The sequence below is a fragment of the Micropterus salmoides genome, unplaced genomic scaffold, assembly GCF_014851395.1.
Source record: "Micropterus salmoides isolate LMB-PRFRI ecotype aquatic unplaced genomic scaffold, ASM1485139v1 Ms_hic_scaffold_10, whole genome shotgun sequence".
Taxonomy (NCBI): Eukaryota; Metazoa; Chordata; class Actinopteri; order Centrarchiformes; family Centrarchidae; genus Micropterus; species Micropterus salmoides.
Genome location: NW_024040041.1, coordinates 25,586,934 through 25,612,385, shown reverse-complemented (window position 1 = coordinate 25,612,385; position 25,452 = coordinate 25,586,934). Strand labels below are relative to the sequence as shown.

Genomic DNA, 25,452 nt, shown 5'->3' with positions numbered 1-25,452 from the left:
AATCAAATACCACACAGTGAAACACTGGTCTATTCTGATGAAGCATGCAGGGTGAAACAGTAAACACAGTAAAATATCAAATTTCCATCACACACTTTAATAGGAAGGAGAAATTACACAGAAAACTATATTGTACACAGTTATAGCTTAAAATGAACATAAAAATGTTTGAAGATCACATTGCACAATCACACTTAATAGTTAGGTACTCAGTAAAAGCAGTGTGACATTTATTGCAGCTTTATATAGAGAGGCAATGAGAGGCCAGGCAGAGTTATCCATCTTATAGACAACAGGCCGAGCTCATATTGGCTTCATAGTATTTAATCTGATCGCTCTGAAGAGTGACCATACAGCTGCAATCAAAAAACATTTGGCCTCACCCTGACCACTTAACTTCCCAGCAGCCCCCACTGCACCTCAAGAGTTTAAGCATGACATCCAGAGAAGTTCATCCTTTTTCTTTTGTGCCATCAGAAAGTGTCTTAAACAGAGCACAAATGTAACAGCTAGCAATGAGAGAACCTCAATGCAACAGGATTTCACAGAAAGAGGACATATGAGGACGTCCATGAACTGTCATTGTGCTTTAAGATCTCATTACTCTTTCTGCCCCTTAGTGTCTGCACATTGCACACACCTTTTTCCTTCCTCAAGAAAAAAACACCTTTCCGGCCCATTTCTATTTCTGAAAGACAAAACTGACAGAAAGTTTCATTCTGCACGTCAGGTCTCCATTGTATCCAGCTCAACATTTTGGTTCCATTTCACTTTTATTTTGTCTCTATGCACCCCTTCCTCCTTCTCTCTCATGTGCCCCACAGAAGCAACCAATGTTCTCATTATTATTTCAGTACTTGCTAGGAGAGCTGGGGTAGATGAATCCTTACAAACACACCCATGCATCCACACATGTGCCCGTTCACCATGCACACATTGGACACTGATGTGCGGCAGACCAGCAAATTCTGACCTCAACCAAAAGTATATCAGATAAACAACATGAATAAATAAAACCTATAAGATAATTAGACTTTAATGCTTGAGAACCACTCTGCAATCTATTTCAGACACAATACATAGCATGCATGTGTATGAAAAATACTGTGTATTTAAAATTGTTGACATGGTAACTTCTGCAACCCATGTGTGAAGTATATTGTTCTTGCTTTTAAATTTTCAGAACATGACCGAGAGTATATATATGAAAGCATGAATGTAAAGCCTGTAATGTAAGAGGGAAAAAAAATAAAATCATTCTGGTATTGTTCCCGTGTGCCAATGAATTCTTGTTGGAAACAAGGAAGCTTCATGCTGTTTTTAGAGAGAAGACAGTTAATTGTTCAATTATTAACTTGTTACACAGAAACTCAGTTAAAAAAAATTTTGTACAGTATGTCAATACAATCCCTACAGGGTACGTTTAGATACTGAGTTTAGAAAGCAATGGCGCAGTTGAATAAATGTAATGATTTGGACAAAGGCACTGGACCATGGTAGGGTTTATAGATATATTTATATATAGATATTTTGTTTTTACCAGAGGTCCCAAAGCAACACTGCCTGAAGTTAGTCTGGTTTCAGACTTCTGAATTGGGGCACACATCTCTCTTTTCAGCTATTACAATAGATCTGTTGTGGTGCTCACTGAGATGCCTGTTTCCCAGGTTGGAAACTGAGTCAGTCAGATAAGATAAGAATGGGAATGTCATCTTTCTTTGATAGAACCAAAATATAGCTATAGAAAACTGGTGACACACGTGAATGAGATCAACCCAGCTGTGAAGGTTGTTGTAAGCTGACTTACAGAAATAACAACTCTTAAACTGGCATATTTCTTCAATTAACATGACCAACGTTTATTGCTCATAGCAGCCGCTTACTTCTAACCCCATCTGTATCTACTGCAAACAGGGTTGACAGGATGGATATGTCACTGACTGACTGACAAGACTGCAACCATAGAAACATAGCAGCTTGCATACACTGCTAGCAGTACAGTGACGACTTCAATGTCTACAAATCTGGTAAGATTTTTATCCTTTAACAAGCACTATTTAGCCTTTAACATTTTGTGCTTTCCAAAACTCTTGAAATTAAAACTCGAGTTTTTTAATGCAGAACTAATATGTCGCTTAAAGTATAACCAGGAACTGGCATTACATGGTTTGCATGTGAAAAAATTTTACAACAATAACCACATTAATTTTGCAATGAATAAATATGAGACAGAAACACACAACTATTATTAGCACTGATACTGACTATTGCAATTAAACATCAGAATCAGAAAGAGCTTTATTGGGAATTTGCAATGGTGGTAAGGTGCTACACGTAGACAAACATACAGTTGACATAAATCAATAAAAATAAGTAAAAAATATAAATATGAAATAAACACATGCAATAAAATGAATAATAGAACCATGTGTAGAGAAAAAACAATGTTTATATTTATATATTTAAGGCAGAATCGCTGCAAACAAATGCATTCAGGAGACTGCAGGATTTGAAAAAAAATTCAAACATTTAATATAATGACCACAATGTTGTAACCCGCAAGGAAAATGTTGCAAGCTCATGTTTTGTCAAGTAAGAGCACTGAGCAATTCAAAATACATTATTTTCTTTTTGTAAGCGTTATCACTTTCTTATATAAAGTCTCTTCTCTTGACCTGGCTGAAAGTAAATTAGAATTACTCACCATCTTGCCTAAGATCAACTTAAAGTTCTTGTTTTCTCACTTCAGACTCACAACCAGTCGCCCACTACCACTGAGCATATGCTAAAAAGTTCACATGGAGCACTATCCATGTGTCCACAATCTGTTGTGGGCACATGGATTGTTGTGGTGCAGCAAAGGTTGAGATGTAGCTACTTATAATGTAGTGTATTGAAGTGCATTTAAAGGCTATTAATAGTCTTATGTTGCAGTGTCAGTGCAAGAACAACACATTAACATGTTAACCCTTCACCCCAATCAACATGTGTGCAGTTATGCAGGTTTGTTATGTTTCAAGCTCTCTCTCTCTGTGGAGCTACTGTACATTTGCGTCTCAGGAAGCGCCACCACTGACCTTTTGCAAGAGAGACAGAAAATAATGAACCATGCACTGGAAATGAAATCATGACAGAAATAATGGTGATTAAACCAGCAGTGGCATTCAGCACTGTAATAAAGAAAGCTCTCCCAAGAAACTTGGCTTTGCGTCAAAGTACCTAATATAATGTTGTGAATCTTGTTGTGCTTTTCGCCAGAAAAGTTTGACACAATACAGATTTGTCAGCATAGGCGACCCTGCAGAGAAAGCCATTTTTTATTCCCTCAGTATTTTTGATTAGAGGGCAAGATACACAAAAGATCTGTTTTCTATGCCAACGCAGGTCCCACAAGGATTAAGTGGCCTTTCTCAGCCCCATTCAATTCATTTCATAGCTCACACAGGTCAGTGCATGCTCAATACTCTCTTTGGTCCACACACACACACACACACACACACACACACACACACACACACACAAACACATAAACAATAGAAAGTGGTATACACAGCCTGTCAAAGCTGTTTCACTAATGCCCTCACTAAAACACAATGTTTGCAATTCTATTATTTTTCGTAGCTGTTGTGAGACCCTTCACTGGCTTGAGCCCATTGAAACTGGTGGAATTTTGCAAAACACTGAAAGCGCTATAAACATACAGACACACATACACACACCTTTCGCCCACATCACCCCAGGCAAATTGTGCCGCATCCCATTCAGCAAATAGTCCTTGCATTCAAACTCATGAAATTTGAAATAAATCTATTATGTGCGGGCAAATGAACAACACACAACAAAATTGCCTCTTTCTTTCCATTACCCACAACACCATGAAGTTGAAAAGTTGGTGATTACGCACACACACGCACATAGCACACGCAAACAAATAAACACTTAGCTCAATTAATGCATTCCATCCACAAAATGATACACCTACATCATTTCACACTCACAAATGTGTTTCTATGCTGCATGTATTATCAGCGTGAATGTGAGCATCATTTGCCAAAGTGACTGTTGTTGATTTCATATTAACACTGTGCTGTCAGTTATAACCCGAAGGCATTCTTCATTTTTTGGGTGATGTGATGTGTCACCATGCTTTTTTACCTGCCTGGTGCTGAACTTCACCTGTCAGTGTGTCAGTGTGTTTTCGCTCCAGCAGCTCTGTCCCTATCCTTTCATGACGCTTTCTATCTGTCTGGACTCTCAAAAATGTCTCTTACTCAGACACTATGAACCGGCAGTCCTGTTGAATTCATACAAACACATGTTGTCATGTCATGTAATAGTGAATGAAATGAGTAGGTAATAAAGAACAACAGGAAAGTTGACTGCGATAATACACCAATGTTGGGTTTAAAAATACATTAAGTGGAAATGTGGCTTTGGGACATAAAGGAAAAGGAATGTGCCAGTGAAAATAGGGAACAGCAAAAGCTTTATAGTTAAAAGAAATTAATTATCCTCCTTCTAATTTACTTCTTAGGGGATGAGGACACTACTCATCAATTAATATTGTGTTTTTAAAAAGCACAATTTTAATTGCGGCCATAATCTTAAAGAGGCAGTGGTTATGAAAAGTTAAAAAGGTGGGACTCTTAAATCCAAACCCTAAATAATTTTGTCATTACACACAATATGCAAATTAATACTTAGTATTCACAGGGTTAGCTCTCAAATGTGCTACTTTGTGTAAAGAGCTTAATCACATTCAGAAGGAACAGATGTCTGCAACAAAATGAAATAAACAGAGAGAAAGTCAATGGTAGTGTGATCTCTAGCAGCACAGGTGGCCCCACAATCTGATTCTGCACTGCAGCTGTTATGCATTGAGAGAAAAAGCAGCAGAACAGGTACATCAGTCTGTGATGTACTTTTATTGAGAATGACATGTTCTTTCCTCTGTGCCCAACCTCTCATTGTGGAAATCATAAACTATTCTAAATTAAATTATCTAACAAGCCTCCAACCTGAAGGAAGTTTTAGATGGAGGATAATTCTGCACAGGCCTTCGGCAGTAAGGTTAAATCTAATACTCATGAGGGATGGCGTGCACTAAACCATCTTTCATCTCGTTTCTGTATTTAATCGAGGATCACGTTCAGGTCAATCCTGCATCTGGATACACACACATATCCAGTCAGAGCAAGGAGACAGCATGGCACTGGGGAGGTCAGATCAAAACAGAAGAAAGGAGCTTGGCACAGGTTGTGTCTGATTAAGTCAGCATTCAGAGAGGAGCACTGGTGAGAGGGAGTTGAGACACAATGACACCAGCTTGGCTGCCTTAGATGGACATGATCACCATGGGACTAATCAAGCCCACAATAAAGATCCCACAGAACTTATTCTGTCTAAGGCGGATGGCATTAATATGCTTTTCTCTAATGACCGCATCCTCTCTAGGGGATGGTGTGTTTCATACCATTGATTTCCAGTGACAATCACTTGTATTGACCATAAACTGGTGCACTGTTCTGCAGCATCATTACAAAACCTACACACAACCCCCAACCACTTACATTTAAATGGCCAAATGCAAGATAATTAGTGTATGTGACTAAATAGTTTATTGTGTATTACTAAACTCAGCGCACAGAGAAGTGTTAATTGCCTTTAGTTGGTGGTAGGCACCATTCAAAGCTCACCCATAGCCAGGGGAGGAGGTAGTGGTGGGGAGTGTCTGTCAGTCAGCCCTCCTCCTTAGGGAGAAGAGAAAAAAGAAGAGAGTGAGAGCAGATATATTCAAAGCCTTATCTCACATTGCTTCTTTGGCTCTCTTTCTACCTCATCCCTACATGCCAGACAGTGGCCGGCCAAAAAAAGAATAACATCCACCCTGGCTGCCCTGTACTTCACTTTATTTCGGCTCTGTCATGTCACTTTTGTGCTCGTCGTCTCTAGATATAATCTCTTTTCATATCTCCTTTTTTCATTCACCATTACAGAACATTGCCACTGCGAAAGCTCCAAATGTCTGCTTCCCTGAAGGGGTTGAGGTAACTTTTAAAGCTCCCTGATGAGAACGAACCGAGCCTTTCTGACTGTCCAGTTCTAATCAGAGACGGCACGGCTGGAAACTTATTACAAACTCACTAAGACCCACTAGACGGCAATGTGTGAGCAGTCATTTCCCAAAACTTCGACTATCTTTTGTTGAGTGGTATCTTTCTTTAGGCTCTGAGCTGTGCACGTTCATCAGTGACAGACAACGAGGGGATGAGGACGACATTAAACCTTGAAAAAATTTATCGTACTCTTCGCCGACATTATCTAAACAAACCGCAGCACACAATGCACACACGCACAGTACTGTGAACACATAGATACACACACTGCCTCCACCACAGAAGGGCTGCAGGGCGGTGTTGCCATAGGAACGAGGAAAGGTAATGGCCATGTTCTTGAGCTGATGCCGCAGGGGGTGTGGGGCAAAGGAGAGATATGTGTGTGTATGTGTGTGTGTGTGTATTAGGGGGGTTGAAAGTGAGTCAGACTTATGGACTAATGATAAGAGCTATAACTTAAAATCTGCCATCTTACTGTCACCATCTCCCGACCGATGCTGATGACATCTCCTGAGAACACCAGCGTACTAATGGGATAACATTTGAAGAAATGCAGCAAGTTCTAGGCAACAGTGATGCCATGCTATTTGCTTTTAATGTGTTCAGCAGAACATTCAGCTAATTTGCTTGATGTTGTTAGCTTGGATGCAAAGTGAACTGCCTGGCATCTTCATTTATGGCCTTCCCTCTTCACCCCTGAGGTATGAATAAATTATTCCTAATGCAATGAGCTAACCCTTAAACCAACACTGATGGCCATTTCTGTGTGTGTGTGCGTGTGTGTGATTAAATATTACTGAGAAGTGCAAATAATTTAATCATACCTCAGCAGGCCAGTCTCTATATAGAGAGCTGTTTAAGTGACAGCAAACTCCAGGGTCTCCTTCATATTTGACATATTTCATAGATGCATATATGGTTCCTTAAATAACCAGTAGACGAGTTTGTCCCATGACCATGTGTAGCCTCACTGTTCTCCATATTATTAGTATTTTCATTTTATGCTACTTTATAATTTAACTTGTCATAGTTAAACTTTTTACTTACTTTTCAGATTAGAATTTTAGATACAAAAAACAAAATCAATTTAATAAATATGACACATTGATAAAGATTAAACAGTGTATTAAGTGGTTCAAATTAGCTTCACCTCGACCAACTACAACAAGTACTGCTTACATATGAATACATCATCAGTAACGATCCAGTATTAATATAACACTGACATTCTGCATGATGAGCACTTTTACTTTTGATACTCTGATGTACTTTTAGTTAAGTAATACTTTGAATGCAGAACCTTTACTTGTAATTTGGCATTTTATAGATGTTTACACTACTATTACTATTACTGCAATATGGCTGTTGTTTACAGCATCACATATAAAATAACCACACTGGCGTTAAATGGAACAAAAAATTGCGTTACTTTTATAAATTACAGAAAAGTTTTCAAATTTGGGAAACAATACTTCAATAACCCTTTTATTAGCTTTTAACTGCTGACACGATATATAATTCCAGTGAATGATAATGATATTGAAGTTTTGCCCAGCCTTGCTTGATGTTGTTAAAGCTGTCCAGAGATATATTTCTCAAACATTCACCTGAGATGTGGATCGCATTTCAGTGGTATTTGTGAAGTGTGTCTCTCTTTGTGTTCTTTTTGTTCCAATAAAAAAACAATCTGTTATCACAGAGGCTTTGATGTAAGGTGCGTAGGCTTCACTGGATGGCAGGATGAGATTTATCTTTAGGCCAGTTAAACATAATTTATTACTTTCCTCATTTCTCACAGACTTGGTCATCACCTGCTGCTGCGTTGTTCCTGTCTCCCCCCTCTCCTCCTTCTCCTCCTCCTCCTCTTTCACTGCTTGATGCTTCCCTTTGTGTCACTTTACCCACACGATAACAGGGGGCTTTTAAAAATAGAGACGATCCACCGAGATTACAGCGTTTTAATTACAGAGCTAGAGATGTGATGGGGGTGTAGAGGCCCCTTCCACTGACAGGGAGTGAGGAGGGTTGAGGAGGGAAGGAGAGTTGGAAGGCAGAGTGGTATAGTGAAAACTGTGTGCTAATTAGTGTCGTCTGCCATAGTGAAGCTCAGGCTGTAACCATCTATTATACACGCATTGTTGACGCATTCTGAGCACTCCATAAACTCACACCTGTGGCCTCATCACAGTTATTTTAAATATTAATGCTACCTGTGGGGAGACTGGGGGCAATTTAAAACAACTGTATCACATAGCGATGAAACTTACTCTGCATGTGCTCACTAGTGTTCTCTGTCAACCCCGAGAAAAACATTTCATTTTAACAAATTTTAAGGTATGAAAGTTTTAAAATAATCTTCTGTGGTATCACCGGAAAATTAAATTACATTCAAATTTATAAACAAATTCGTATTGCGTTTACACATTATGGTGGGAGCTACATAACAATCTCGCTGATAAATCTCTTACTAAAGTTACTTAAAATTATTATTTGTATTATTCTCTGCTCTGCTGCTCTCATGCTGTCTCCCCTCCCCTCCTGCTCTGCGCTCCTCTCCACTGCATTGTTTCCTCTCTTCTCCTGTCCGTCAACAACAACAATAAACACATGAATCGTCAAATAATCAAGATCAACTAGATATGCCAGTGATTGAGGAAAGTGTACCACCACAATCTATTTTGTATTGTTATAATATAACTAAATGTTGTTTCTAGGGCAGCAACAGTAATGTTAACAAATTCACTATTTACTACATATTCTATATATGTTTTCTACATGTTTATGCTTGTTTAACAGTTGTATTTATTAAGTATTGGCTTTTTACTCATGAAGGTTTGATTGCACTTACTTATAGTAACAAGCTCAGATGTTGTTAACCCGATTAACCTTTGAGCCTCTTTGCTCTGCTGACCACTGACTTTGCTCTGTGTGTGTGTGTTTCTCATGTTTTTATATCCCAGTGGGGACCTGAATGCGCATATGGGGACAAAAATTGAGGGGTAGAGACTGCATTTGGGGGGTTAAAACTTGAAAAAATTTCAATTAAATCTGTATTTAATGGACAGTAGCTGGATTTGTGGTGTGTTCAAATAAATATTTGTTTCATGAACACACTTAACAAAAAAAACATTTCCATTTCCACCACTGACTAAAACACAACACTGTGGCTGTAGTGTACAATGTGAATTCATCAGCTGCTTAGTGGTTTAAATTGTTTGTGTGAATATCTAAAAAAAATAGTTCTTTGTATTTTGGAAGATTTTAAATGACTTATAATGTTCTGACATGGGTATTTCGATGACAAAGTGAATAAAAACTATGTTATACTGTGTCAATAGTGTTTAACAAATAAAAATATAATAAAACTATAAAGCTTGCTTACAAATGCAAAATAGTAAATGGTGGAAGGGGGGTACAAATCAAGTGTTACTTATTCTATATGTACATTATTTTTAACATATCTGTTTAGTCTCCAGGTTGTTGATTAAGGATGTGGTCTATGTTATCACCTGTTGTAATACTGTAGCCATTTGGCAGCACATAAATATTTTATCATGTAACTGAGCCATGTGCCATAATGTAAGCAGCTCCCCCTCTGTCTGTGTTCACACACTTAAATAAGTAGATAATTTCATATGCTCTCTTAACATGTTTCAGTGTCCCAGCTGCATACATTTTAACTACTGGAAAATAAAATATACTTACAAATGCCAGCTTGCAGATTAAATTCACTCACCTTTTGAGTGTCTGTCTGTGTTGATGGACACTATTGTCTCTCAATTAAATGGCACGGCTGAGTGAGAAAAACCGGGCCGAGTTAGATTTATTTGTAATTTACCACGGAGCTGTTGCACCAGTTTTGTGAGCACAGTGGCAAATTACAAAACACAAATCCATGTTTTTAACTCTGTTTATAAGTTTCCAAATGGCTGAAGTGTTACAAAGTCACAGTTGTATTGACCTCTGATTGTATACTGCTTTCTATACAACTCACAGACATCAACAAAAGTGTTAACACTACATTTCTGTAAAATGTGTTATGCATTGCAATTTTTCTTGCATGTTATATGAAAACAGTTTGATATATCTTTCTCTGTGTCAATTTGGATAAATATCTTATTAGCACAACAATTACTACTTGTTGACTCATACATTTGAGTAAAAAAGTTTTACATCATTTACAATTACGAATATCTAAAACGCCTACCTCCGTTATAATTAAAATAAATTGTAGATATTTATTACTTTGACATTCAAGAGATTTTTTCCCCGTGTGATAAGTGACATAAAAACAAATTATATCTACTGTGATTCACAGTTGTAAAACAGTAAAACATAAAAAAGTCCACAGTGGGTGGATGCTTTAATGAGTATTGTATTATTGCTTTAGTTCTTTCTTTGAGTTACCAGCTGCTCTGCTTTTAGCTTCCAACATGAGCTTACACAAATAACCTGTACTGCATACTGAAGGTCAATATGTTAATCACAGAGGGAGGGAGTGTGTCTGTTATTTGGCATGTGGATGCGTTGTGTGGGTGAGTGTGTGTGCATATGCGTCTGCAGACTGTTGCTTGTGTTTTGGCACCTTGGCAACCTGCTACTGTGTGCCTAGCATTTCAGAAAACAGGTTAGAATTACATACTGACGATCGTGTAAATAATATCAGCTGAAGCTTTCACATATGGCATGGACAGAAGATATTTATCCACACTTTGAGCCATATGATCCATATGCTTTTCAGATGTTTACTGTAAGTGTGCATCATTTTAGCTCTTGATCATGCTTTTGGTCGTGTGGGTGTGGTTGTGTGTGTGTGTATCTATCCAAAGCTAAACTTGCATACTACTGCACTATAATTACATTATTATTTTTTTTTACACTGTACCTATTTTATTGACTGAGCCTATCTTCAAGCTTAGACTTTTGTCTTCTCAACAGTGTTTTACCATATTCATTACGACATAGCAAAAGACATTTCTGGCAATCAGCTAGGTTAAAATCAAGGCTTACCAAGCCATATTTTGGCCTTTGCTGTGGCTCAGAAACATCATTATCATTAGAAAAGTTTGGTCTCATCTTGAACCGGAGACGTGCACGAAACAAGATTAACAAATACCAGTTTTAGTTATCTTTACCGCCATCTTGATTGTAAGGGAGCTGGAAGGGACAATTGAATGAAAGGGAGGTTTTATTTTGTTTGATGTGTTACAACAAAATGTTCTAAATAAGTAAGAATGTTTACATTCAGAAGTTTGGACTTGCCGTTTATTGCTTATTGTTTATTGTTTCCTTATTAAAGCCAGGGAAGGTATGGAGAAACTAGTAAGAGACAGCAAGATTTTTAATGTATCCAATTGAGAATAATCCCTTACCAACCACTGAATAACTTCTCTCTGTGTAGCTCAAACACAAAGCCCATTGCTGATCCTGATTCTTATGCCAAAATACAATAATTTCTAATATTATAATAAGTGATGTTTTTAATATTGTTTGCATATGGCAAGATAATCCTTGTCCCCCTTCCTGTGGAGTGGAGCTTCACCTCCTGTATAGGTAGATGCTGCAGTTTATTCTCAGCCACTGTGCCTCCAGGCAGAGAGCCTCATTACAGTCCCATCTCTCCTCTCCAGTCTCCTCAGCAGCCCACCACTATCCTGCAGCAGCTCCCAGCGACCGTGATGCCTCCTGGCTCCGCTCCTTCCATCAGGCCTGGTAGTCACGTCAAGGAGGGTATGGCAGACTGTCACCACACACAAACTAAATCTCAGGATTTCACACTCACTTCTGTTCTTGCCTGTCTGTCACAAAATCAGCTTGCTAGCAAGCACTCAGATATATTATTTATGATACTACTCCGGAGACATTTGACAATTACATAAAATGTGTGTGCATCAGTTTGTGTGTTAGAGTGTGTGTTAAATTCATGTGCAAGTGCTGCAGCAGGTTGCAACAGGTCAGCCCTGTTTACAACTGCTAACCTCTGTAAGCCTCCGTATTTATTTACTATTTATCTTCTTGAATTATGGTCCCTGCTTGGTCCATGTATTGCGACCTGTGTATTTGCTGCTTTGCTCTGGTGCCCAAATGCTTATATGATGTCATTGACAGGGTTTCTGAATGCTTGATTGATTGTAGTTGTTGTTTTTGTCTTGTTTGAGACAGCTGGCAGACTAAAATTGAATTGCCTTACCGGGATAAATAAAGTTGTTCGAATTTAATTGAATTGATAAAGGCATCAATGGCATTTAGTTCAGAGATTCAGAGGTTAAAAATGTCTTCCAGCAGCATCTTTTTGTGACCAGCCAACACTTAATGTAATATTAATGTGTTCCAAAAACATCAAACAATTGTTACTGCGCATATGAATTTTGGAAACAGTTATCATGGCTGCCTAAGCACAAACCCGTGCTCTAACTTAAACTGAATTAAAGCTTGTTGTTTGGCACATACTATTAGTTGCAGGAAGCATTTTGGTGCAAATGCTGGAAACTAATTTGATGATTTGTAACCAGATTGTTGTCTTTCAGTGACAGGAAAAGGTAAATGGTTAGCAGATGGATCACTCTCTTTCTGCTGTCGGAAACAGTGTATTTATTCATTTATTTATAGTTTTTTGCACTGAAAATGGCCTTACCAAACTGCACATTTCTGCTGGGTGTAAAGTATAGATCGGCAGTGTCTCAGATATTAGAGATGGCACACTCTTCTCTGTTATAACAGCACTTGATGGCTGATATAATAGTGTCTATTCTACCTTGACTGCCAACTGTGTGAATTTGATTATCTCATTTGCTTTCATTTGTTGAGTTGAAATTCTGGGTTTATTAATATGGATTTGTCATTTTGTGAAGCTACCGAACAAGAAAGAACATTTTGATCCTGCAAATGATTTTCAATTTTAAAAAATGTGGCAAAAAGCACGGAAATTGACACTACTGACAAAACAATATCCCTGCAGAAGATGCAGCAGTTGCATGTTATATTTGAGAAATGTTGTCCATGAGATAGATAAGTGCCAGTCTAATCCAGCCCAACCGCAAATCACATATTACAATGACTCACATGTTCTTTGACTAAGACTTGCATTAGCTGACATTATTGCTACATTCTATGGAATTGATGTAATCCCCACAGACAGGGAAGTATCATTAAGTTTGTCTGGTTGCTGAGTGTTGCATCACGGAGATAACAAACAATTGTTGCCCAGAGATATCATTCATATTGCCTGGATAGTATTAAATAATTTATCAGGGTGACAAACATCACTTAAAACTAAAGTCAGTCATGTATTTAAATATATAGCCTATAAAATTTGATTTTAATGACAGAAGAATTATAGTAACTTGAATAGACCCTTCCTAAATCTTGGTCAGAAAGCGCATTTACATTGCTGGGAAGGAGTTAAATAATTTAGCAAGGTGAGTCACTGCCGAACAAATACTGAGCGACAAGGAGGTTGAGAAAATGAATCTTGGCAACTTACATTCACCAATAGCGGTTTGACACAATGCGGGTTAATAACCTAGTCACCCAGAGGGAAGAAGACACAATGGCAATTCCCTGCAAAGGATTAGTCAATCAGAAGATATTCAGATGCTGTGTGTGTGTGTGTGTGTGTGTGTGTGTGTGTGGGCGGGTGTAATATTCTCAACATGCAGACCTTGTAGAGCTGATGATGATCCAGAATGCCCAGATGAACCAGGTCATCATGAACAACATGACCATGTCAGCCCTCAGCTTGTTCGGATACTCCGGTTCTCCGTCGGGCCCTGCGGTGCGTACCAGATAAAGATCAGGGTCCGTTTAGTTGAGAGAATGAGTTAAGGACTTTGAATTGGAAAAAGTGAATTTGGCCATAACTTGTATTATGAAAATGAGTTTGAATGTATCACCCTTATCTTGGAAAAAGTTAATGGAATTCTTTTTAACTTCAAAACAAAATCTTCACTCCACATGAACAATTTCGGACTTCACAAATTAAAAACATGTTTCAAGACATCAGTATTGCTTTGCAGGGAGTTTGGAGGATTTGTAGGTGCTGTCGGGCGTTATAACAAAATATAGGAGTCTATAACTCATATTTGTTGAATTGCACTGGAAAACTATGGCCATAGTATGACAGATACTGGACTAAAACTTTAGCACTGAGAACTTTGTAATGATCTTAGTCTTGCGCCCAGAAATAAAGCTGGACTGTTTTTCTTTTTCAATATGTCAGACTCCCAGGGATCTGGTGATAATACAAGAGAATGAGGCTGACCCAGAGATATACCATCACTATTACCAGCCAGCCTACCCAGCATGGCTCCTGCATCAGGCCACACTTGTCTACCAAGACCCCAACAAACCTGACTCTTCTCCACCACACAGAGACAGGTGATCAGAGCTCCTGCGTGGCCGTTAAATTTAATTTTAACTCATTATTGGTGGTACAGAGAATTAACTGTCAGACAAAGTAAAAAATCAAACGTGCATTCATCACTCTGAAACAACCTGAAAAGTAATCAGATGTATTTTCCTTTAAGAGGCAGTTTGCATGAAATCATCTCCTTCTGGCACGCTGAGATGGTTTCATAGCAGGCCCCAGAATTAATTTTGACAATCAATGAGGTTTCATTTAAGAGAGGCTCCACTGTGTGCTGCAATTTCAACCAGTGTATTCTTCCATGAAAATCATTCCTCAAGCTTACTCATGCTTTGGAGACAATGGGTGATCATTTCTTCAGGTGTGGCTTTCAGGACTTTAATTTAAATGAATCGGTGTGTGATGTTGTAGATTTTATTATCTTAATCGAGGGCAAATATTAGGCAAATTTTGCAAGAAATCTATTTTAAGGACATTCTTTATAAATCTCACATTAGTTGAGCTTCTATGGTAAATGTTTCAGGTAGAAGGTCTGCGTTTCCTAATTTATCACCTTGATGAAATTAATTTGAGATTAAAGCTTGTTCCAGAATAGAGAATAGATGTTTGGAAAGTTTGAAACAGAGTGATATTTCTGCACCTTAAATTGAGGTTACAACTCATGTAACTCATAACAACACATTCAGTACAGCTCACCAAAACCTATTTTTATGAGACATTTCAGGGGAGGAAGAACGGAGATGCATCATGTCTACCGGGCTGTGCTTGAAGCACCTGTTCTTACCCTTTCAGCAACAGTCAACACTATTAGAAAAGTAGAAAAAGTAGCTGTAAAAGAATTGTGCGTATACCCTTGAAAATCTAAACTAAGCTCCTTTCTGTCACACTTTTATGAGACAATGAGAAAGACTTCCCATCTCTCTCTGCAATTTTGAGTCCAGAAAAAGACTCAACATTGCTAAATAGGTTTAGGAATAGTACCTAAGCATCTGCCATCCATTTACTAAACTGCAAAACTGGGTTTTAGATCACTGCACTGCATTATTATTGGGCTTTGGACTTTTGATCATTGCTCATTCATACCACATGAGCAAAGGTAAAGGTAAAAGGTGCGTAATACACTGATGAATAGCTTTATGTCTTGTGTGACCAGGCATGCTGCCCCTCCTCCTTCCCCACACAGCGCCACTGTGACTGTGGGAGTCAACGTCACTCCCGCAGCAGGTAAAAACAACCACACAGCAACACCGAGCCAACAGCCGATTAACACAATCTGCTCCCGTGCTGTCATAGTGCACTTCAAAGCAGGGTGACAAGAGAGGTGACAACAGCAAGTTTCAAGTAATTAGGATGTGAAGGGTGCTGACTGGGGATGCTGCTAGTGATTGTGGTGCTGTTGATTGTGAATGGCTGAAGAGATGAATTCATCAGATGCTTTAGATTTGTGTAATGTTTTATATCTTGTTTTTTTTCTATAGAAAACAACAGTGCTGCTGTGGCAGAAGAAGAGAAGAAGAGAGAGCAATGATTAATTCACTGACCAAATGTATTTTTTCATGGGCACAAGTAGGGAAAAAACAATCTTGAATTTATTTGTCTTCACTAATAGATTTATGATTTCATACTTATAGTTGATATTGTCTTAAGTATTACAATTATGTTCATTTACAATAGATGAAACAAGCGAATAAATATGATATTGTGTGTTTGCTGTGTGTTTAAAGACATATTCATACCTTTACTTTGTTCAACCTGCATTACCCATATTATCCAGTAGGGAGCAGCAACAGATGTGAAGTGGAATGGCAACTATACCTCAGCTACACAAGATGTATTCCTGTAGTGACAAGCACTCACTGTGACTCTGCATGCTATAGTGATGATGTAGGCCACATACCACTGTGGGCAACATAGCAAGAGTGTGACACCATATAAGATGTATTGCTGTGTAACACTGTGTGACCTTGTCTATAAATACGCTGTGATGAGTACTTAGAAGGATTAGAGGAGGCACACTACTCAATCCCTACAGGTGATGACAATATAGGTAACAGAATTGAGAAACGTGCATGAAAATAGGGCCATTTGCAAATGAAACTGAACATTTTGGCTATGTTTAAGTACAAAAATCAGGTGAAGCATTTGAGTGTTTTCCTTACTGGTTCAAACTCAGGTAAAGGAAAAAGTGTTGAGTTAATGTGCAGTGAGATTTGCATTAACTTGCTTGCAGGTTGAGTTGCCAAATAGGATACAGTGAGCTCCATGTAGCCGAGACAGCTGAGGCATAGGAAAGAATTTCAATGTCAATTTACTAGATTTGTCTGTGACAACAGATGCCATCACAATTCCCACATTCCTTGGCATCTACTGAAAATAGTTTCAGGGTTTGGAGGTTCATTTGGAGTTTGGACTGTACTGTGACAGTGCAGGGTGGGGAACACAGAACTTCAGCAGCAGTGTGGGAGGGTAATTTTAAAGATGGGGGTGAAGGCAGCACACCCAAATCTCTGATAAAACACAAGGATTAAGAGCTCAAATGGGAAGAATGTGCCAATACGGCTGTCTCTCCACTGTCTCCAGGGTAATGCCAATGTTTACCCAGCTATTAATATCAAACCACCACACACTGCCTATCATAGAGACACGAGCAAGAGTGGCAAGAAAGAGGGGGGGACAGTAGGTCAGAAGGGGTTAAAGAGGCAAATACATTCAGAAGGAATGAGATTTGAGAAGGGCAGCTAATGGCAGAACAAATAATTGATCAATTAGATTGAGTAAGTTGTAGATTTAGAGAGGAGGCGATGCATTGCATCCATTAAAGCACTGCACAGTAACAAGGGAACAGTGTTGAGGACAAACACAGGAGGTGGAACATGAAAGATAAATGAGGGATGTAAAATGGTGACGTGGGGATTGTTCACAGGGTGGGGGGCACTGTCACAGTATGTATGTATCCAAATTATGGAAATACAGATACCCAGTTATTTATTGCAGCCTGTCTGGCAGCTTTATCTTTATCATGGTGCCTCCCAAAATGTATTATTTTCCATATTAATCAGTTCCTTTGTTTTGATTGTTTTTTCATCCTCCGTATGGTTTACGGCTGCTGTTATTCACGTATTCTCTTTTTATTTATATTTTTTATCATATCATTGTTTAGGCTCAACTCATTTTTGCTGTGGTGATATTCATCCCATTTTCTCTTTGTCATATCCAATTTTCTTCTGTCCACAATATCCTCAGGGATCAATACAGTCTAAAGCACTCTGTTACACAGTGTTGTACAGTGATGAACCTGCCTAAAGCTGCAAGATGGTGTTATTAGGCTTATAACAATGCCTTTGCTGCTTAGCTCAGCTGTTACTGCCTGGTCAGAATCCTTGTAACCATGTTGCATTGAGCTTTGACCAATCACTCAGGTTTGTATTTTATCAGAACATGTTCATGTTGCATCCGAAAGAGAACACAGTGGCATAGGAGTGAAAAGCAGCTGCGCTTTTATTAATAAAAATAATAAATATCTAGGAAATATCTAGAAAAAATATTTTAACATCATTGCACACATTTCATATTCATTTACACCACAATGTATTCTCAGCTAATACAGTATTTGTTCCTCTATCATATATATATATATATATATATATACTCAACCAACAAGGCAGATCAGTTAATTCAGTTAATACACAGTAAAGAACAGGTTATTCGTTTTTCTAAATCCCCTTAATTAAAAGTGTCAGCCGGCATACACACACACCCAAAGGGACACACACATATGTGCAACTGCAGTGTGTGATCAGGCCAGAGCATTCTGTACTCTTCACGGAGATCAGAGAGTGTCAAGGGCTTCCAGAGGCCTGGAAGTTGACCAACTCCAAGGCATGTTCCCCGACCCGTCACCCCTCCCCTTCCCTTCTGACTCACCCTCTTTCTTTCCTTACAGTTCAAAACGTGTCTCTTCCTTTTGGACATTATTTTCCATCTGTCAAGTTCTGCTTCATTGCAAGCCTTTACCACCAAATACAAATATAATCCATGAATCTGACAAACCTCATAACACTTACATTTACCTTACAAGAATATTTGTACTTCTCAATACAAAAAAAGGCAAAAGAAATTGCCTGCAGTGTGGTTAATGTGCACCAGTGCATGCAATTGTTGTGTGGCAGTAATTCCACAGAGAGATCAGCAGATATGGTGAGGGCAGCTGGCCAGCACAGACAGAGATCAGCCTGTGGCACAGCTGAGAACACACACAGTGCCTCTCCATCACAATGCGAAGGCTTTCACATAACCATTTCTAATACCACTCACAACCAAATGCCAACAATGACAAAGCGTGACATTTACCTGGTGCTGTGTTTGCCAAGAAACACAGATAGAGCTAAAGATCTACAGTATTTAGGATTTTTGATGAATGTCACTAGAGATAAATCTATAAACACCTTGTCATGCTCTTTCCTGAATCACTCTGCTCAATGACTATCCTTTCCCAGCTGTCACCCTTCTCGCCTCTCCCTAATATCTCCTCTTTCTCTTTTTGTTTTCTACCCTCTCTGGGCTTCTTGGGACATGGAGCGACCCAGGGCTTTGGGATCTTTGGCGAACTCCATGAGGGTTGGCTTGACTGGGGGGAGGTCTCTTGTGATTTCGTCCACGGTCCTCTTGCTGGGACAGACTCCGTCTGGGGTGGGGAAGGGCTGCAAGTCTTCCTCTGTGTGTGGGGCTCCACGTCCAAGCCTGACACCCAGCTCTGCAGGGGTAAAGATGGGCAAGGGGAGCGTTTTTCTTTTTGGCAGCAGCTGGTGCTCCCTCACACCTCTTTCCACAGTGCCCACTCTGAAGACCCCAGAGGGGCAGGTCTGCATCAGCGAACGGGCCTGCCACTGCCGGGACAGAGTCTCCCTTCGAGAGTTGTCATTCATGTTCATTGTCTGCCTGCAGGCATCAGAAAAAAGGTGAAGTTAGAAACTGTAGGAGCATGCACTGTGATTTACCTACTTGATTAGACTGCTTCCAATACGAGAACAGTTCTAACATGAAGTGCCCAATAAATTAGTCTGATGACTGTAAGGAAGAATTTAATTCACTGCCACAATGTTATTAGTAGAAACCTGTTTCTTCTCATTCACCGGTGACAAATACCACATAAAGTGGACTGGCAGAATGTTTTCTTGTTGGCCTGTGAGTTCTCACCTGTCCTGAGGTTGAGTCTTGAGACTGAGGCTATGCCAGTCAGCACAGTAGCTCTCCCTCTGAGCCCTGTTGTCCTCCCGCACGCTGCAGGTCAGCTCAGCTCCCACCACCATGCCGTTATGCTTCTCCAGAACGGTACAGACTGGCATCATCGCTGCTGTGTGAAGAGCTGTCTCAGATTTATCACCTCCAATGGTTCTTGTGGATCACTCTAAAGGTCTGGTGATGCGCCTGTGATGAGACTGTTTGTTCGAGTAAACGGTGATGCTTCAGCTAGCTTTTTCACCTGGCTTCCACCGCCTGTCTGTCTGTCTCTCTCTGTCTCTTTGTGTTGTTTATGTCAAGGCTCGGGTCCATCCACGACTTTTATAGACATCCTGTTTCTATTTCTGATCCATGTTGTCACTCTACAATCAGTGTGCTCTGACATGCAACACCAAGTGCTCCGTGTCTCATTTCCCAAGAGCTGGAAGCCACTCTGAGAAGGGGTTAAGCGTAATTGGGCTAAAAATCCCCTGATTCTCAAATTGTATGCCAAGTCACCTCTGCAATCACTCAGCCCAACACTTTCCACTTCAGCTGGGATCACAGTGTCTTAGAGGGGAGAGTATCACGGAGACAATCTGTCCTGAGATTATATAAACATGTAGACAGACACACACAACAGGTTTAGTCTACTGAGAGGAATCTTAATAAGGTTTTGGTCTTGATGTACATGAGACAGCAAGAGACACCGTGCTAATGTGGAAAGATAACAATGATGCAGCTGTTTTTCATACACAAAGGATATTTCAGGCATGTAGGTTAAATATGTATGGTTCAGAAATAACACATCAGTCACTTTGAGATAAAAGGTGAAACTCTAGAGAACTTTATGGAGTACCCTGCTGACTTTTAAATCATAATACAGTTCAGAAGGAGTTTATAACTGTGCCTTTTGATAACATCAACCCCCCTTAATGGATGCCTTTACAGTGCGCTGCCTCACAGTAGCAGTGAGAGCTCCATCCTCAGTGATTCATTACCTCGGTGACAGAGCACCACGCAAGCTAAAATCAACTCAGGTTACAGACTGTGAAACACACACATACACATGCATACAAACACTCACTCTTGACAGTTGTCTGCTGGTGTGGTGTTACTACCAGTCTCTGTCTCTGACTCATTCATCCACATCAGGAAGTCATATCATCAGATAACAAATATCACATATCACATGGAGCATAATTACTCTAATGACAAAAAGCTTGACCAAGCACACTGCCCAATTTCTGTCAAATTATGACATTAAATCTGTAGCTGTTTCACTGCATACATTCACGTTTAAGTCTAAATGACTGCCCTTTCCACTGACTATTCATGCCCTGTATATCTAATGTAAAAGTCTGCCTGTCAAGTACAGCAATTTTTCAATTTCCTTTCTGTAACTTTTCAGCAGGGTGATATTGCATTTCTAAATTATTGCTCAGTATCAGAGAGAGCGACAAGAGAGGAAGAGCACCGTAGGCGTCCCTGGGGTCATGCGTTCAGTCATGTTATGACACCATGACAACCGTGAAATGCCATTTCAGAAACCTAGTAAGTCACTTAGTGTCCTCGGGTCTTTCAGTGCTGAGATCATATCTTTTTAGAATCAAATTAATCCTGAGCAATCCAACTAAAATAGATAGTTTACTGAATGAAGCTGTTGTAATTTGGGTATTCACCTGCTAAAAATGCAAGGAGACATCAGATGACTTTCACTTATTTGCTGTTTATGGGTGAGTCATGCTATGCTAATGAAGCCAGGGGCTCTGTAAAGGTGAACAGTGATGAGGTGAGGCCTGTCACAGTGATCCCCCCCCTTCGTCCTTCTCCCTCTACCCGCACCAGGCCACGCCCCGGCCAGGAACAACTTTGTTGTTGCATAACAATACTGCCGCAGCTGCTGAGAAGTGACATTTAAATGAGCTGTCACTGAGAAAGAGATGGGGAATGGGAGGGAGGAGAAGGGCAATTGCAGGATAAAGTCTGGGCTGCCTGGAGATGGTAAATAAGGCAAAATGTTGTGACGTTTGAGTAAGTTGGATTTTTATTTGTGACAGAAGAATGAATTTGAGAGGACAGAAAGGAGCCTCCTACACCAGTCATCCTGACACAAAGTGCTTGCTTTGCAGTAAGAGGAATCTTAGGCAAAGTAAACTTTCTATTGATTCCTGCACACAATCTGCAACTCAACTCTAGTGCTTCATACCAGCACCAAAGAGTCAAGTGTACCATCTATTTGTGTGTGTGTGTTTGCCAGCAGGCTGGTGCCGTGTTCAAACATGTGCCCTTAGCAGTGTCTCTATTACATAACGACAACAACAAGCAGCAGCTGACCACCAAAACACCATCATCACCATCCATCTTGCAACCCAGTCTGGTACCAGTGGGATTCTCAGACGCCAAACCACCAGTCCAGGATTCGCGGTATGTCTGGAGATCACAGTGTAAGCCAGCCATCGGTACACACAGGCCACATGTGGGCATATGAACAGGATGAAGAAGACTCTTGTACTCAACTTCAAAGGAATGTTGCTCTCGTGTCACAGTTTCTGTGGATTCACTGCTCAATACTCACTTGACTTTATCGCAGCAAATTCTATTTAAGTTTCAGTTTGAAACAGTCATACAAATTATTTTATTCTATTACATCATTTGAGGCAGCTCTGGGAAGTTTTCATACCATTGTGTGAAACTGTACTCATAACAATCTTTAGGATGGAGCTTTATTTCATCATGAACTGGACACCAGAACACATACACAAACTGCCACGCGAGTTTGGAAATCTTTCACATTTTCAGTAAACTGCTGGAGGGAAAAAAACACCCTCATGCACCACCTAAAAGTCACCTCGGTCACATACACAACCACTTTGAAAGTTCAACATACACCAACCACATTGTATTTCCAAAATGTTTAAAGCCAAATACAGACGTTAATGAGTCACAAAGTATCGAGCATACAAACACACATACTTGTGAAACTTTTAAGAAAAATCTGACATCAGATTACTGGGCTATTTATTCAGTGTGGTTACCAATCATGTGATTGAAGGAAACAAGTGCTGATAATCATAGGACAAAATATAAAGAGGCTCTGCTCAAAAGAACATCGCTACCCTGAAGGTTCACAACAGCTAAACAATGAACAGGGTCAGAACTTCATAAAACTCTTTGGTAGACAAAAAAAAAAAAAGAGTCAGACAGTTAACGCCTCTAACATTTACCTGAAAATCTGCTAAACCCTTTTAGATTTTGACAAGAGAAAACAGAATAAGATTCAAGGTGTGCAGATGGGGGAGAAAAAAAAGATATTGTTTAGCCTAAAACTTCCAATAAGACAGCAACACTGTATGAGGCAACAGACACTTAAAGGCAAGAGCTATGCAATTCCATCATACAGGTCTCCAGGGTTGATGACTACTGCCCCCTGCCTTGCTTCTATTATTACTGCAGCCAGGAGATCTTAGGATCTGTCACTCAAGTTTCCATCTTCTCTTCCACTGTCTTCTTCTTCATCATTGGCTTGTCCATTCATGGCCTCTACCCTGGCCAGCAACAGCGGCAGGTTTATGGCAAGGCCCGGGGTCTCCTCATCAGAATCATCCTTCGGAGGATAGAAACGTCTTGCCTTTGCCAAAAAATCTTCAGCTATGTCAAGGTACAGGAGACGATCCTATGAAGAGGCAAAGAAGGAGAAGAAGTGGGTGAAGCAACCGACGCAGTGGGTGAAGCTTTAGAGATTAGTGTGAGTTCAAAGTTAATTATCACTGTGATTCCCCCTGACAAACCCCTGCTCTCACCAGGATGAATAGATATCTTTCTGGTGGTGGTTCTCTGGAGTTAAAGATGGAAGTCTCAGAGTGGAGAGTATGAAGCAGGTCACGTGCTGCTGGGGCGTTACGCATGCGGTCCTGTGAGGTTCCAGCAGACACTGTCAGCAAAGATTCTGCCTCCGCCATGAAACCTAGAGAGGAAGGCAAACCGTTTCTGGTTATCCTGTATGTAGAAGTGACAATCTTTCTTAAATTTCATCTGTCAAGCGTTACCTAAGTTCTCCAGGATTGTCTGCCATTTGTCTCGGACTTCACGACGGGTGTCTCTCATGGCCTCTATGTCAACACTCAGACGGCGGTAGCCCTAAACAAGAAAATGCTTTCAAAAAACTATTTTCTTTCAGCCTAGGCTACTTTCTCTAATAGGAGGGGCTGCTCTGGTCTACTCTTGTGTAACTGGACAATTTCATCATTGTCCTGCTGACTTATGGTTTAAATAAGTGATCATAATGATTTTATAAGGCTCCAGATAAATTATGATTAATGGTTTCGTCTTTTGCACTTATTTGACATGTTTGCACCTTGTGTAAATACATTTCATCTTTTTTTGCACCAGTTAGCATGATTTTGGGTTATTTTACACTACTGTGCAAGATGCAATTGGTTTCTTTTTTCAACCTCAGATTATCGGGACTGAATGAAGCCTCACGACTCTATTCTGTGAACGGTCTAGAAAATCCTCCCTCACATACCGAGGATCCCATGCGGGTCTTGTTCCTGGCCTGCAGCAGGCTGTAAAGGACCCGGTCGTCATCTCTCTCTGAGTGGCTTGGGTCTCCGGGCTCACTCCAAAGGTTGGTCTCCTCATCTCGACGCTTCTGGACTTCACGATTAAAATACTCCAACGGATCCTGACTGTGTGGTCGGCCAACACATACAAGCACCCAGAAGCACAATTATTACACATTCATATAGTGATACATAATATATCAGATGTAATAATAACTTACTAACTCTATAAAATACATATTCAGTGGATTATATAATTCTCTAGGTGACAAGTTGAACTGTGGATGATAACAACAGCAATACTAATTAAAGCAGTACGCTGTGAAGTATTTTTCTGTCTCTGGCCTGTCTAATGTCTTCTTACGGTACTAAAGGCTGCTTTTCATCTTCATCGTCGTCGGCAGTAGCACAGCAGCAGCAGCAGAACTGCATGCAGAACCTCTTAAAGGCTGAACCCATCTATTAAGAACAGAGTCAATTGGGTAGTAGGAGTCCACAGTGGCAGGTAATCCAGGTGGAAGCTGTGTTTCAGTTCAAATGGCAGAACAACTTCCTTGGTTCTTGAAGCAAATGTCAAGTGGTAGTGACGCTGGTCTGATATGTATGAGCTAGTTTGCTTTACTCCAAAATGCCACTGTCCCCCTTGTAGATGCTCTGAAGAGATTCCTTAGAAAATTGACTTTATTCACAGCCTATATTTAAAAAACAAAAAAGATATGGCAAAGTAAGAAAAGGCAGCTGTCACAACATTTATGTGAACAACAGTTAAAAGTAATAAAACAAAGTTCAATGATCCCCAAACTCTACCTAATTTGCAGCTTCCCATTTTTCACGACTCCACATCTAGTAGAGGTTTGTTCTGCAGATCATTAGCCAGGGCCTGTCCGGGTGCAGAAGCTCAGGCAGATGGCAGCCCAAGGACTGGTTCTTCTCATCAGCCTTACATGAAACACAATGAGAGCAGTGAGATGCTCGCTCTCTCATCGATTCAAAAAACACAGTAACACATCCACAGCCTCAGAAGATAAGTCACAGCATAATCATGTGAGCATTGTGTTTTGCCCCAAGGACAACACAGCTCTTCAACAGCAGGTCTTATTACACACTCTGTATCCAACCTACCAGTTTAAGGATTATTTAATTTCAAAGTGTATAGTTACTGAGATTACTTACCATGAATCTGTGT

At 39.9% G+C, this 25,452-nt stretch overlaps 3 protein-coding genes across 9 annotated transcripts; 1 reads left to right on the top strand and 2 right to left on the bottom strand.

The window, feature by feature from the left end:
• Window positions 1–1,479: 1,479 nt before the first annotated feature.
• LOC119892710 (proline-rich protein 29-like) lies at window positions 1,480–16,190 on the top strand. 6 transcript variants are annotated; one of them, XM_038704822.1, is made up of 8 exons: window positions 1,764–1,787; window positions 1,915–2,027; window positions 3,385–3,445; window positions 11,747–11,846; window positions 13,775–13,890; window positions 14,335–14,492; window positions 15,635–15,705; window positions 15,960–16,190. In XM_038704822.1, exons 4-8 carry the CDS (start codon window positions 11,795–11,797, stop codon window positions 16,007–16,009), a joined length of 447 nt encoding a protein of 148 aa, XP_038560750.1. In that variant the 5' UTR covers window positions 1,764–1,787; window positions 1,915–2,027; window positions 3,385–3,445; window positions 11,747–11,794; the 3' UTR covers window positions 16,010–16,190. The 6 variants fall into 6 exon arrangements, with proteins under 6 accessions (XP_038560748.1, XP_038560746.1, XP_038560750.1 ...); XM_038704823.1 differs by having other exon boundaries at window positions 1,775–1,793; XM_038704820.1 differs by lacking the exons at window positions 1,764–1,787; window positions 3,385–3,445 and adding an exon at window positions 1,480–1,496.
• A 2,291-nt stretch (window positions 16,191–18,481) lies between these two features.
• LOC119892694 (titin-cap (telethonin)) lies at window positions 18,482–20,026 on the bottom strand. The gene is made up of 2 exons (XM_038704817.1): window positions 19,678–20,026; window positions 18,482–19,419 (listed from the first exon to the last, which is right to left on the bottom strand). Exons 1-2 carry the CDS (start codon window positions 19,827–19,829, stop codon window positions 19,029–19,031), a joined length of 543 nt encoding a protein of 180 aa, XP_038560745.1. The 5' UTR covers window positions 19,830–20,026; the 3' UTR covers window positions 18,482–19,028.
• Window positions 20,027–22,409: 2,383 nt separating this feature from the next.
• On the bottom strand, window positions 22,410–25,215 carry mreg (melanoregulin). 2 transcript variants are annotated; one of them, XM_038704814.1, is made up of 6 exons: window positions 25,074–25,215; window positions 24,631–24,958; window positions 24,230–24,392; window positions 23,751–23,841; window positions 23,505–23,668; window positions 22,410–23,377 (listed from the first exon to the last, which is right to left on the bottom strand). In XM_038704814.1, the coding sequence occupies exons 2-6, from the start codon at window positions 24,723–24,725 to the stop codon at window positions 23,168–23,170; spliced, it is 723 nt and encodes a 240-aa protein (XP_038560742.1). In that variant the 5' UTR covers window positions 24,726–24,958; window positions 25,074–25,215; the 3' UTR covers window positions 22,410–23,167. The 2 variants fall into 2 exon arrangements, with proteins under 2 accessions (XP_038560742.1, XP_038560744.1); XM_038704816.1 differs by lacking the exon at window positions 25,074–25,215 and having other exon boundaries at window positions 24,631–25,040.
• Window positions 25,216–25,452: the final 237 nt, after the last annotated feature.